General features: G+C 44.1%; 1 protein-coding gene across 1 annotated transcript in view; it reads left to right on the forward strand.

The window, feature by feature from the left end:
* The first annotated feature begins 7,422 nt into the window (after positions 1-7,422).
* The window catches only part of LOC149317939 (IgGFc-binding protein-like), an 86,250-nt gene continuing 80,293 nt past the window's right edge, over positions 7,423-13,379 (forward strand). The window contains exons 1-5 of the mRNA XM_089513260.1: positions 7,423-7,453; positions 9,865-9,915; positions 10,426-10,575; positions 10,727-10,986; positions 11,075-11,159. Coding sequence (XP_089369386.1) covers positions 7,423-7,453; positions 9,865-9,915; positions 10,426-10,575; positions 10,727-10,986; positions 11,075-11,159 — 577 coding nt within the window. The remainder of the gene's footprint in view (positions 7,454-9,864; positions 9,916-10,425; positions 10,576-10,726; positions 10,987-11,074; positions 11,160-13,379) is intronic.

The following is a 13,379-nucleotide window of genomic DNA, read 5'->3' on the forward strand; positions in this document are numbered from 1 at the left end:
GCCTCAGCTTTGCAGTAACAACCAGAATGAGAATTCTCTTAGAATTCTTTCCTTGCGCCTATTTACAGCATATTTTACTAACCTTTAGAGTTGCCAGAGCTAAGACTGGAGTGAAGTCTTGTAGTGCCTTTAATATAAAAAAATCAGTAATAGTTACTGTTAGAGGGAGAGAGAAAGAGAGAGGACAGACAACTGCCTATTCTGAGGATTTGTCATGCTAGGTTTTGTCTTTGAAAAATAATCAGGCTTTGCAATTGTCTCACCTCCCAAGGGGGAAGTTTGCTGTAGGAAAGAACACTATTTGTGAAAATGCAAATACCCAACCTTTCTCAGAATCTCCCACCAAAGTCCCCCTCATCCTCTGTTGGAAACCTCCAAAGAAGGAGAGTGCACTTCATTCTGGGGCCATCTCTTCCAATGTCAGTTAACTTTTACTATCAAAAAATCTCTTCTGAGCCAGAATCTCCTTTGTTGTCAGAATCCACTAGTTCAGCTCTTACTCTCTAAAACAGTAGAAAGCCATCTTGCTTCATCTTCCTCATGAAGGCAGGCCTTCAGATATTTGATGGCTACTTCTTACCACCTCATTCTCATTTGGGAACCAAGAATTTTCTGGCTCTGAAGAATGCTGATTTCAGAATTTCTGAATTCCTGGACTGTGATGTTGCACCTTTCATCACAAATCCAACTGACGTCATGGGGGACTTAAATGTGCATAACCAGGAGCTGGACTAAGAACAGAGAGCATGTCATCTGTCACAGCTGGGAAACCCCCCTTTGTAACTGTGAGATTGAAAAACAAGGTCCAGGGAATTGAGAGACAGCTGTGAGGAGATGGTGTTTCCCCCAAATCCCCCCTCATCTGAAATAACATCTCTATGTCATTGTCTCTCACCACCACTCCTCCCAGTAATTACAAAAATGCCTTGCTCCTGAATAAACTAGTCCAAGAGTCAAGGTTATAGTGATTTATCACTTAAACCACAATCAGCTGCAATCAGCAACATTGGCTGGATTTTGCCCCACAAGGAAAGGCGGAAGTATTTTGAGTGGAGCGATGAATTTGAATCACTTGATTGACTCATTACCCCAGAATAAGCTGAGCTGTTGCAGAAAATGCTTCAGAATCAGAACCAATTTATTATTATTATTATTATTATTATTATTATTATTATTATTCACAGAATCATAGAGTTGGAAGAGACCACAAGGGCCATCCAGTCCATCCCCGTCATGCAGGAAAACACAATCCAAGCCCAGTGTGCACCACAAATGATTCAGTATTCGTTCTGGGTGCATCTGCACTGCAGAAATAATGCAGTTTGACACCACTTTAACTGGCATGGCTCAATGCTATGGAATCCTGGAATTTGAAGTTTGTTGTGGCACCAGTGTTCTCTGACAGAGAAAAGGAAATATCTCACAAAAATACAAATCCCAGAATTCCATAGCACTGAGCCATGGTAATTAAAGTGGTGTCAAATTGTATTATTTCTGCAGTGCAGATGCAGCCCTTGTCTTTGAAAACCTTGCTTGGCATCCTGTTCAGCAGTTATTTTTTTTATAATACTCTTTATTAAGTATAAATATAAAAGGAAAAAAACCATACAGTATAACATATATCAACATACATACTCAATATACATAATACATCCATATTAACAAATATCAACACCTACAAATCAAAAAAACAGTAACAATACCTCTATAAGACCACACCAACAAAAAAAAAGAGAGACTTCCTAGAGAAGCATTTATGTGGTTATAGTATGGACTAGCAATGCTGTAACTGCTGAGGTTTCACATTTACAGTTATGGATTATGAAAGACATATCTTTCCTACCTATCTGCATCCCGACGGAAGCAAGGCACTGGAGAATGGTGGCACTGGGTAATGACATTTGCTGCAGGGCTTTCCCAGTTGCACGGTTCCTTGGAACCAGCAGGACCTCAAGGCTGCGGATTCTCCAGCTGCCTGTTGTCAACATACCCCATGATGAAGAGAATGCTGTAGACATCATTCCTCAGCACCTTGATTTCAAGTGACTCAGAAGCCGTTTGATCAGGTTGGGCCCAGGTTACAAAAGGAGGTTTTTTTGTGATAGCATCATCGAGCATATCTACAGTGACAGAGCTCCATCATCATAGCAAGGATCATTCCAATTCAGGAACTGGGTATGTTTAGCCTGGAGAGAATCATATACTCATAGAGTTCGAAGGACACTCCAGTCCAACCCCTACCATGCAAGAAATCACAATCAAAGCAAAGAATTAGAGTCCACCACACTCCAGTGTTCCACTGTTGAAAGCTCTTACTGTCAGGAAGTTCTTCCTAATCTTGAGGTGGAATCTCTTTTCCTGTTAAATCCTGTTTGCCTCCTAGTGTGATAAAGCTCATTGTCAACATAGAATCATATACTCATAGAGCTGGAAAAGACTCCCAGCGGGCCACCCAACCCCCTCCTGCCATGCAGGAAGACACCATCAAAGCCCTCCCTGTGACAGATGGCCATCCAGCCTCTGTTTAAAAACATCCAGACCCTCCCCCCCCGGCAGCAGGATCTTCCACTATCAAACAGCTCTTACTACTAGGAGGTTCTTCCTAATGTTGAGGTGGAGGGGATGATCAGACAGGGGATGTTCCATCCTTTTCCATTCCTTGTCACCTCCTTCCTGTGTGATTGCAGGAAGGATTTTCCATGACCGTACTGGATGACACCGGGGGGGTGTGTGTGTGTGACACCTAATGTACTGGTGTGACTGGGTCTGAATCAGAGACTTCCAGGGCCCCATTCCCACTGGGCATATAAAGCAACGTAAATCACTGCGAGTCTGGATCGGATCAAGTTTCCAAGTCGTATTTGAATCAGGTCCATCATTCCCATTACAAAAGGAGCAAGCGGACTCAGTTTTTCTTAACCCATGTTCTCCTTCCCATTGATATTTCTCCGTTGTATTTTGATGTGGGTTTTTTTGTTCCCCGTTCCCATTGCCTGTCTGGAACTGGGTTTTTTTAAAGCTGTCAATCAAGCATTTAGGCGATTAGACGTCAAAGTGACGTGTAATCCCCCTGTCTTCTTCTTACCCCCCCCCTTCTTCTTCAAACCACCCCAGTATGCAAAAGCCAGCTACCCCTTTTCTGGCACAGAAAAGGAAACAAGTTTGGATGCAGGAGCCACCTTCAGATTTTAGGGTTTTTTCTCTCTCTCTCTTTTTCCTTTCCGCTCACAAAAAGTTTTTGCCAACCTCCCTTTCTCCATATCCCTTCTCCTCTTTCCTTTCTTTTTCCCTCCCTCTCCAAAAAACCAGCTTAACTTTCTTCTTTAAAAAAAAGTTTTACACACCACCGGGGAAAGGCTACGCAAACAGGGGAAAATGGCACCAGGAATGCCAGGAAAGAGAACAAAGCTGGTGACACCCCCATGACAGCCCCTTGAACATTGCTCCTCCCCCGATTTGGACACTCTTGTCATTCCCATTAGTTTGCCCCGGATCCATCACAGCACCTGCAAAAAAACCCTCTGGAAAAGCGGTGTCAGGATTACCCAGCTTATCCACCGCTGATTCGGGTTTTAGCTAAAGAAATCGATCAAAGTTAGATCGAACGTGGATTCAAATGGGAACGAGTTTCCTTAAACACGGATTGAATGCAAGTTCAAATGGGAACAATGTTCCTATAATCCGATTCTTGATTTGATTTATAGCCCAGTGGGAATGGGGCCTAAGTAAAAGGAGTTGCCTCCCTTTCTCACCCAGCCAGCAGCTCTGCCAGGAAAAGACTATTGAAGAGAGGAGTGGATTATTTAAAATAATCTGCACCAGGTGTTAAATATACTAGGTATGGCACTACTCCCAGATAAAAAAACCAGAAACTTGATGTAATCCTTCTTGCTACTAACAAGACTTTCTTAAATTCTCTGTTAAGCCTCAGAGTGCTTTTGACTATCTGGTATGCACAGGGCCCAAACAGACAGGCCAAAATAAAGCTGCTTCGGGTCACTTTGGATGTATGCTGTTTATATGACACACGCATCTTAAGAGGCCAGAAGCTGCTCCAAAGCTGCACTCCAGTCCTTAGGACTGGAGCGTGGCTTTGGTGCAGCTTCCAGCCTCTTAGGACACATACATCATTTAAACAGCATACCTCCAAAGTGACCCAAAGCAGCTTTATTTTGGCCTGTCTGTTTGGGCCCACTAGTTCCTTTCTTCTCTGGGAAGGAGTGATGGGAAAGGTGGTTCTAACTTGGGTTTTTTATTTTTCTGACTTCCCCTGGGAAAGGGGAAGAGGAAGGTGGTGGAGAGCATGTGGGTAGGAACATGGTGCTGTTCTTTAGCTAGGCCTCTCTTCTTTGCCCAAGAGACAACCAGCTCAAAATACACCCGATGGTTGGCATCTCCTGGTTCACATGCTGTGACAAATTCTAGATCCATGGAAGTCTCTGTATTACCTTGGGCACCAGTTGCTCTTTCTCCAGCTGACTTGCCTCTCAGGTTTGTTGCTGGGACGACACAGACTGCATCCCTGCTGCAAGTTCAAGACCAGCAAAAGGGCTCAAGCTTGACTTGGGCTTGCATCCTTCCAACATCGCTAAAATGAGTACCCAGATTGTTGGGGGCAAATTAGCTTACAGTTGTAAACCACTTAGACACTGCTTAGGCAGTATGAAGCAGTATATAAATGAACCTTGTTTGTTTGTTTGTTTGCAGAAATAATCTGATTTCATAGAATCATAGAATCGTAGAGTTGAAAGAGACTGCAAGGGCCATCCAGTCCAACCCCCTGCCATGCAGGAAATCACAATCAAAGCATCCCCAACAGATGGCCATCCAGCCTCTGTTTGAAGACCTCTAAGGAAGGAAACTCCATTACACTCCAAGGGAGTTTGTTCCACTGTCGAACAGCCCTTACTGTCAGGAAGTTCCTCCTAATGTTGAGGTGGAATTGCTTTTCCTCCAGCTTGCATCCATTGTTCCGTGTCCTAGTCTCTGGAGCAGCAGAAAACAAGCCTGCTCCCTCCTCAATATGACACCCTTTCAAATATTTAAATAGGGCTATCATATCACCTCGTAATCTTCTTTACTCCAGGCTAAACATCCCCAGCTCCCTGAGTCGTTCCTCATAGGGCATTGTTTCCAGACCTTTCACCATTTTAGTCGCCTTCCTTTGGACACGCTCCAGTTTCTCCACATGCTTTTTAAATTGTGGTGCCCAGAACTGGACACAATATTCCAGGTGGGGCCTGACCAAAGCAGAATACAGTGGCACTATTACTTCTCTTGATCTAGACACTATACTTTTATTGATGCAGCCTAAAATTGCATTGGCCTTTTTAGCTGCCGCATCACACTGTTCACTCATGTTCAACTTGTGGTCCACTTGGACTCCCAAATCCTTTTCACATGTAGTTTCATTCAGCCAGGTGTCCCCCATCCTATATCTGTGCATTTCATTTTTCCTCCCTAAGTGCAGTTCCTTACATTTCTCTGTGTTGAATTTCATTTTGTTAGCTTTGGTCCAGCTTTCTAGTCTATTCAGGTCATTTTGAATTTTGATCCTGTCCTCTGGGGTATTAGCTATTCCTCCTAATTTGGTGTCATCTGCAAATTTGATAAGTATGCCCCCAATTTTGTCCTCCAAGTCATTGATAAAGATGTTGAATAGCACTGGGCCCAGGACAGAGCCCTGTGGGACTCCACTGGTCACTTCCCTCCAGGATGAAAAGGAGCCATTGTTGAGCACCCTTTGGGTTTGGCTGGTCAACCACTTACAAATCCATGTAACAGTTGCCTTGTCTAGTCCACATTCTACTATCTTGTTTGCAAGAATGTCATGGGAAACCTTGTCAAAGGTCTTACTGAAATCAAGATATACTATATCCACAGCATTCCCTTCATCTAACATGCTGGTAATTTTATCAAAGAAAGAGATCAGGTTTGTCTGGCATGACTTCTTTCTCTGAAACCCATGTTGACTTTTTGTGATTATGGAATTACCTTCTAGATGTTCACAGACTCTCTGTTTAATTATCTGCTCCAGAATCTTTCCTGGTATTGATGTCAGACTAACTTTTGATCCAACAAGCTTATCCTCCCAACTTTGGCTGCATCCACACTGCAGAAATAATCCGATTTGACCCCACTTTAACTGCCTTGGCTCAGTGCTAGGGACTTCTGGGCATGGTAGTTTGTTGTAGCACCAGAATTCCATAGCATTCGCCATGGCAGTTAAAATGGGGTCAAAGCAAATTATTTCTGCAATGTGGATGCAGCCAAAGTCAGGAGGATAAGCTTGCTGGATCAAAGGTGTGTCATAAATGAAATGATATAATAGAGATTTGACTGATTTCTTTCCTTCCAGTGTCTGCCACCACAGTTCCAACTGAGACAACAGCATCAATCCATACAGCAGGTAGGTGGATCTATCAGCCAGAGCAACTGGTACAGTGAAGTGGGCTAGGGATCAGCATCTTTCTTGCCTGAGTACTTCAGTCTCAGCCATCATCATCCCATAGCTAAGGTTCAGCCCTCAACATCTCCATACAGTTAAAAGGATATAAGGTGACAAGAGACAGGAAAGACTTCAGCCTAAGGTTCTGGAGAGCTACTACCCATCAGAAGAGACATGTCTGGATTCAATGGGCAAGTACATTGTGGGCCATTGGCACCTGAAAGGTAGCTCAAATGGTCAGTGGAGGGTCAAGCTGGCCAGTGTTCTTGTGCAAGAAAAAGCTTGGTTAATTCTTTCAAAATACACACACGCACACATATTTGACAGTTCTGCTCGGGTTACATTTTCTGACTCTCCTGATGGTCTTACACTACCCTCAATATCTTAACTTTATCACAACGTCTGGTTTCTAGCCTTCACATGCCACTTTCTAAAACTCTCTCCATCATTCATGGGATCATCCACCCACCCTGGCCTTACGCAAAATCTTCCCTCCTGCCTTTGTCCCTCAATAACCATAGTTAAAACTGAACTTGCCACCTCACCACCACAGGTTTTGCATTTCTATGGCCTGTTACAGACTGCCAAAATAAAGCTGCTTCGGGTCTCTTTGACGGTATGCTGTTTAAATGATGCATGCATCCTAAGAATCTGGAAGCTGCACCAAAGCTGCACTCCAGTGCTTAGGAATGGAGTGTGGCTTTGGCGCGACCTCCGGACTCGTAGGACCCATGCATCATTTAAACAGCATACCTCCAAAGAGACCCGAAACAGCTTTATTTTAGCAGTCTGTAACAGGCCTATGGCTATTCATATAGGTGGGTTATACACTGCCATTAAAGTACGCGCAGAGCGCGTACTAGGGTTAGGGAGGTGCGGTGCTTCCAGGCATAAAAAATGATGGCCGCCGTTCCAGATGGCTGCCGCCATGAGGACGTCACGGCCGCGCCGCCTCTATACGGGGTGGCGCGGACATGACGTCCTCGCTCCGCACCAAGGTGCCTAGTGTGCCTTTAGCGCAGACCAGGAAGGAGCTCCCAGCGAAGCAAGGGAGAAAGGGGCCAAGCGGCCCCTTTCTCCTCCTCCCCGCCGCCGCGGGGTGTCCTTGGGGCTTGAAGCCCCAAGGACACCCCTTTTCAGGCTGCGGGGAAGCGGCGTTTTGCCGCTTCCCCGCAGCCTGAAAAGCGGCGGATCGGGGCCTCAGCGGCTGCCGTTCTGGCACCTGAGGCCCTGATACACCGGGGAAACGGGCGGGTACAGCCCGCCCCAAATGGGCGGTCTGTAACCCGCCCTAGTCTGGTTATAAAGGTCCTTCCTGGGCACCAGTTCACTTTATGTATCTGAGGAAGTAGACCTAGGAGATTATCACACCCTGAAATCCCACCGGGATATACGTGGGATTGAAAAGTCAAACACAGGTGTTATCGCATGCAGACAGCCAGGCAACCCAGACCCCAACCGTGCTTATCCAGCAGCTTTTCAAAAATGGGAGCTTGCTGTATATGAGTTGCACTTGGCTGGCCATAGCTGCATGCAATAACACTCGTGTTTGATTTTTCAATCCCAACTCTATCCCGGTGGGATTTCTGGGTGCGATAATCTCTCAAGCCTATGCAAGCTTATGCCACAAATTCTGCTTACTTAGCCTCAAAGGTGCTATAAGAGCCCTTTGCATACCATATCCATAAGTTTTGTGCAGTCGCCCCTCCTAACTCTCGGATCTGAGATCCGCGACCTCGAATATCCACAGAGGGGCGGCCTGCACTATTTGCAATGATGCGTGCACATGGGTCGTGCACACAGGGGTGCACTCCATTCAAACCTATGAGGCTTGAATATGTGTGAGCCTCCATTTTTTGGGGGGAGTGTGGGACGGATCCCCCCCAAAAAAACAGAGGGCCAACTGTATTTCAATGGCTATTCACACAGACTGATTATAAAAGCTCTTCCTGGGCACCCATTCACTCCATGCATCTGAGGAAGCAGACCAAATCTACTAAAGTTTATGATATGTTTTCTTCCGCTCAGTATCAAAGGTGTTACAAGATCCCTTTGCATACTTATATTCCAGGCTAACATGGCTAGGTCTCTGATTTTTACCTTGAATGACAATAGTCATAAACTAGTGAAAATGTTTCATTTCTACTTACTGCTGCTACAGTTTTGCTTCCTTTATTTTATAAGTTCTGTTTGGTTTCCTGACTGAAATTATGTGTGTAACATTGTAACAGAAATTTCAGGAAACTTAAATTTCTAGGATTTGCAGAACAATAGAATTGGCAAGAGGACCTAGTAATTGAAAATCCATACGTTTATTTCCAATTGTCGACAAAGGAAAACAATGAACTCAGTGGAATTCAAGTTCCAAAAGCTGAGACCCCGAACAAGACAAAATGGCTCTTTTTATATTATTCAAGACAAAGAAGCTTCTTCAATACACCTGATTGGCTAATTACAATTTAAACATACAGAATTCTTACAATCAGAACAGAAATACATTCATACATTAAAACTGCATCATCACTCCTTACCCCCTCCTGTAGGAATTCAGTGGCTTTCCTCCTAACCTTGCTTCTGAATGTCCTTATCTCAGTAGTTTATGTTATGTCTTTTTACTGGTGCCAGCTTCCATCCAGGTCAAGATGCACTCCTTATTCCTTTGCTCTAGTTTCTCTAAACTCCAAGCCTTTATTTCAAAAACCATCTCTCTGGCTGACAAAGGTGACTCCATCTTTCTATAGTTTTTTTATTTCAACAAGGAATATTTCCACCACAACATCAACATGAAGTCAATGTTAACAGTGCAGAGTTTAAATATTGCAGCAGTTGCATTATTCCATTATGTTTTAATTACCTTTTAATACTGTTTTAACTTGGGTTTTAAATTAGTTACTTTTAATTGTTTTTTAACCTTTATGTTAAGAGTTTTTAAATTATACAGTTGGCCCTTGGTATCCACTGGGGTTTGGTTCCAGGACCACCATCACCCTGCAAATACCAAAATCTAGGGATGCTCAAGTCACATTATATACAATGGTTTAGGAAAAGGTTGTCCCTTATATAAAGTGACAAAATCAAGGTTTATGACTGGGATTTTTTTAAAAAAAAGAAAGATGTTTTTAAACTGTGGATGGTTGCATCTGTAGATGCAGAATCCATGGATACAGAGGCTGACTGTATCATGTTTTTAAGATGTTGTATGCCACCCTGGTCCCACACCAGGAGAAAGATGAGATATAAATTAAATGAATATAAGTATAAATATAAAAGGTTTTGATAGTGGACAAATTGCATGATTAATTAATAAAGAAAAAGGCAACCGGTTAATAATCTCAAAATGCACCCCTTGATCAATAGTCCTATTAGTAATTAAGTAAGTTTAGGCCTACTAAATCTACATTTCTTGATCCTCCTAGCTCTTACCACTACAATCCAGACTGAGACAACCACTCCAGCCTCTCTGCCAGGTATGTGGTTCCATGCTCCACAGCTCGAGCAGATGGGGATGGGAGGCAATGGGTACAAGGGGGGGAGCAGAGAAAGCCCCAGTTTTGCCAGTTTGAGCCACCTGTCCTACTGGACAGGGAACCTTCTGAAGCCTTTGGGAAATAGAAGTGGTTTTTATGAGCATGGAAAACTCTTCCCTGGGTGGCTCATACTAGACAGTTGGAGCATTTGCTTCATCCATCCTGGATAGCTTGGTTGGGCTATAAAGTCTGTTGGAAAGGGGAAGGGATGGTCTATGCTAGAAGAAAGAAAAAGCTGGAGAACCATGAAGAAAATGCTTCTTCCGAAGAGGCTCTACAGAATTTAACTGAGTGCACCTCATCCAAGACCTGAAGAAGAGGTGCAAGAGGGACCAGTACTGGCCATTCATTTTCTGGAAATCTGCAGATAAGATATCTTTGCACTACTGAAGTTAGAAGCTCCATGGTCCTGCTAAGGTTCACATCAAATCTTTTCTGTTCCTTTGTCAGGTCCCTCCACTTCATGCGACTTCTCCTGCTCCTTCGATGTGAACTTCTGCTCCTGGACACAGTCAGATGCTGACAGCTTTGACTGGACACGACACAAGGGGCCAACGTCCTCAACAACTACAGGACCCTCATATGACCATACTACAGGAGGTAAGGAATTAGGCTAGGATAAATGGATCTCTGCCAAGAGAATATGCCATTCTTTTCTGCTCAGTTAGAAAATCAAGCTCCTTCCAGTCTGACCAGCTGTTTCCCAAGTTCTGCAAGTTCCCTTGTGATGCCAGTTGGTTCTCCTTTTCAGAGGGCTACTTCATCTATCTGGAAAGCAATGATGCCAACCCAGCAGATGTGGCACACCTGGTCAGCCCCACCTGCACCTCCCATGGGCCCAGTTGCTTCCGCTTTTGGTATCACATGTACGGCGTGGCCCGCACAATGGCTCTACATGTTTATGTGGTCTCTGGCGGTGGAGCCCCTCAGCTGGTCTGGTCTCAAACTGGGAACAAGGGCAATCGGTGGAATAAAGCAGAAGTCACCTTCACTCAAATGGAAAGGCTGCAGGTAATGGAGATGGTCTATTGCAGACCTTGTCAGTAATGCAGAGTCTTGTCCAGTTGCAGGACTGACTGGAAATGTTAACTTTTTATAGATAATCCTGGAAGGTGTGCGGGGAGAAGACTTCCGCAGTGATGTGGCTGTGGATGACATTTCTGTGACAGAGGGATACTGCCCAGGTAAAGCTCTGTAGCTGAGATTCTTCAGAGATTTCAAAGATGCTTCCTGTAGATCAGTGATTCCCAAACTGGCTCCCCAGGTGTTTTGAACTGGCTCCCAGAATCCTAGATAGGACCTTTCCACACAGGGCACAGAAGTAGGGTCAGTTCGCATTGGTCGATGCGTATTCGCGTCATATTGCATCGTTCATTCACACCTGGGCGGCCTTCCAAATCGAGGTTTTGCAAATCGGCCAATGCGTATTCAGGCAAAGTGAGGCAAGTGCAGATTGGATTACCACACCAGCCCAATACAATGTGTATTGGCCGATTCGCATCGGCAGCCTTGCGCATGCTCTGTGGGGCTCTGAACGGGGGCAACATTTTTAACTTCCGGGGTGAAGAATGAGGTCAATGTTTAGCGCGTAATATCGCGAGAATTGCTGCCTTTAGCAACTTACGAAAGGGGTATGCACCATCTGTGTGTGTGTGTGTGTGTGTGTGTGTGTGTGTGTATGCACACACATAAATACATACATACATATTTATATATATACATACATACTTATATGTATATATACACATAGTGGTAAAGCCAAAAGTGAGATGCCTTTTTTTATGTGTACACACACATTTGTCTGTATGAGTGTTTATATATATATATATATATATACACACACACACACACACACACAGAGAGAGAGAGAGAGAGAGAGAGAGAGAGAGAGAGAGAGAGAGAGAGAGATACACACATATACACATAGTGGTACTGCCAAAAGTGTGAAGCCGTATTTATATGTGTACACAGACAACTCCGTGTGTGTGTGTGTGTGTGTGTACATACATATACATATACATACATACACACACACACACACACACACACACACACAAACAAACTGTGGAGCAGCCGAAAGTGTAATGCTGCATGTATATGCTTACACACACATCTTTGTGCGTGTGTGCATATATATATACACATACATACATATACATATATACTCACATATACACACACACACACACACACACAAAGTGTGGAGCAGCCGAAAGTGCAATGCTGCATGTATATGCTTACACACACATCTTTGTGTGTGTGTGTGTGTGTGTGTGTGTATATACACATACACATACATATACATATATACACACATATACATATACCTTCCCCCCCCCCCCCGACACAAAAGGTTTCCGCTTTATCTCGTCGGTCAGTGGAAAAATTGCTCCCCAGCCCCAGCGGTTGTCCTGAAAGGGGAAAGGGCCAACGGAAGGAGATGGGGGAAATTCCAGCACAGCATCATGGGAAATTTGTAACCCGATGGTCTTCAGGAGAACCAGCGGATTGGATGTACACACCAGCCAAAGCAGCAGAGGTTTCGCACTGGCCATCAATACGGATCCCGTGAATCCACTATTTTTGCAGACTCGCAAAACGGAGGAGCCAGCTCCCTTCAGTTCGGAACCCCGCCATGAATACGCATTGGCCAAAGCGTATTCACGTTATATCACATTGGTCAATACGTATTCTGAGCTCACAGGTGTGGAACACCAATGCAATATAATGTGAATACGCATCGACCAATGCGAACTGACCCTACTTCTGTGCCCTGTGTGGAAAGGTCCCTAGACTATTGGGTAAGACAGCTGATGTTTCTGGGAGCTGAAGTCTAAAACACCTGGAGGTCCAGAGTCTGGGAATCATTGCTGTAGATAGTGTGGGAACAGGCTCAAGCTTCCTTTCAGCTCCTTTCGTGAAATCTTTTTGAATGCGGATGGAGGATGGGAGTGGGTCTGGAGAGTGGAGTACTTAGCCCTCCCAGTATAATCCAGACGGGAGGCCTCCTACGCTGAATGGTACTTTTATCTCTTTGGACTCCCTTGCATGCATTTAAGGGTGCCTGGCTCATAAGACTAGCCTTGAACCAAAGTCTAAATGTTGATGGCACATGAAATAGACATCCAAAACATATCACACATATGTATCTGGAATACATGGGAAAACACTGCTTTTTATTTAAGTACTGCAGGAAACACATTGGTATCATGTTCATGTATAGGCTCCCTTCCATCTGCATTTATACTTTTTAGGTAATAATAATAATAATAATAATAATAATAATAATAATAATAATTTGTATCCCGCCTCTCCCTGTATTGGATCAAGGTGGGTAACAGCAAACAAGAACAATAAAATCAAACATGAATATCAATAGATAAAAGCATAACAGGGCATATTAG

The sequence above is a fragment of the Sceloporus occidentalis genome, unplaced genomic scaffold (assembly GCF_023333645.1).
Source record: "Sceloporus occidentalis isolate IW3139 unplaced genomic scaffold, rSceOcc1.0.p SCAF_2, whole genome shotgun sequence".
Lineage (NCBI taxonomy): Eukaryota > Metazoa > Chordata > Lepidosauria > Squamata > Phrynosomatidae > Sceloporus > Sceloporus occidentalis.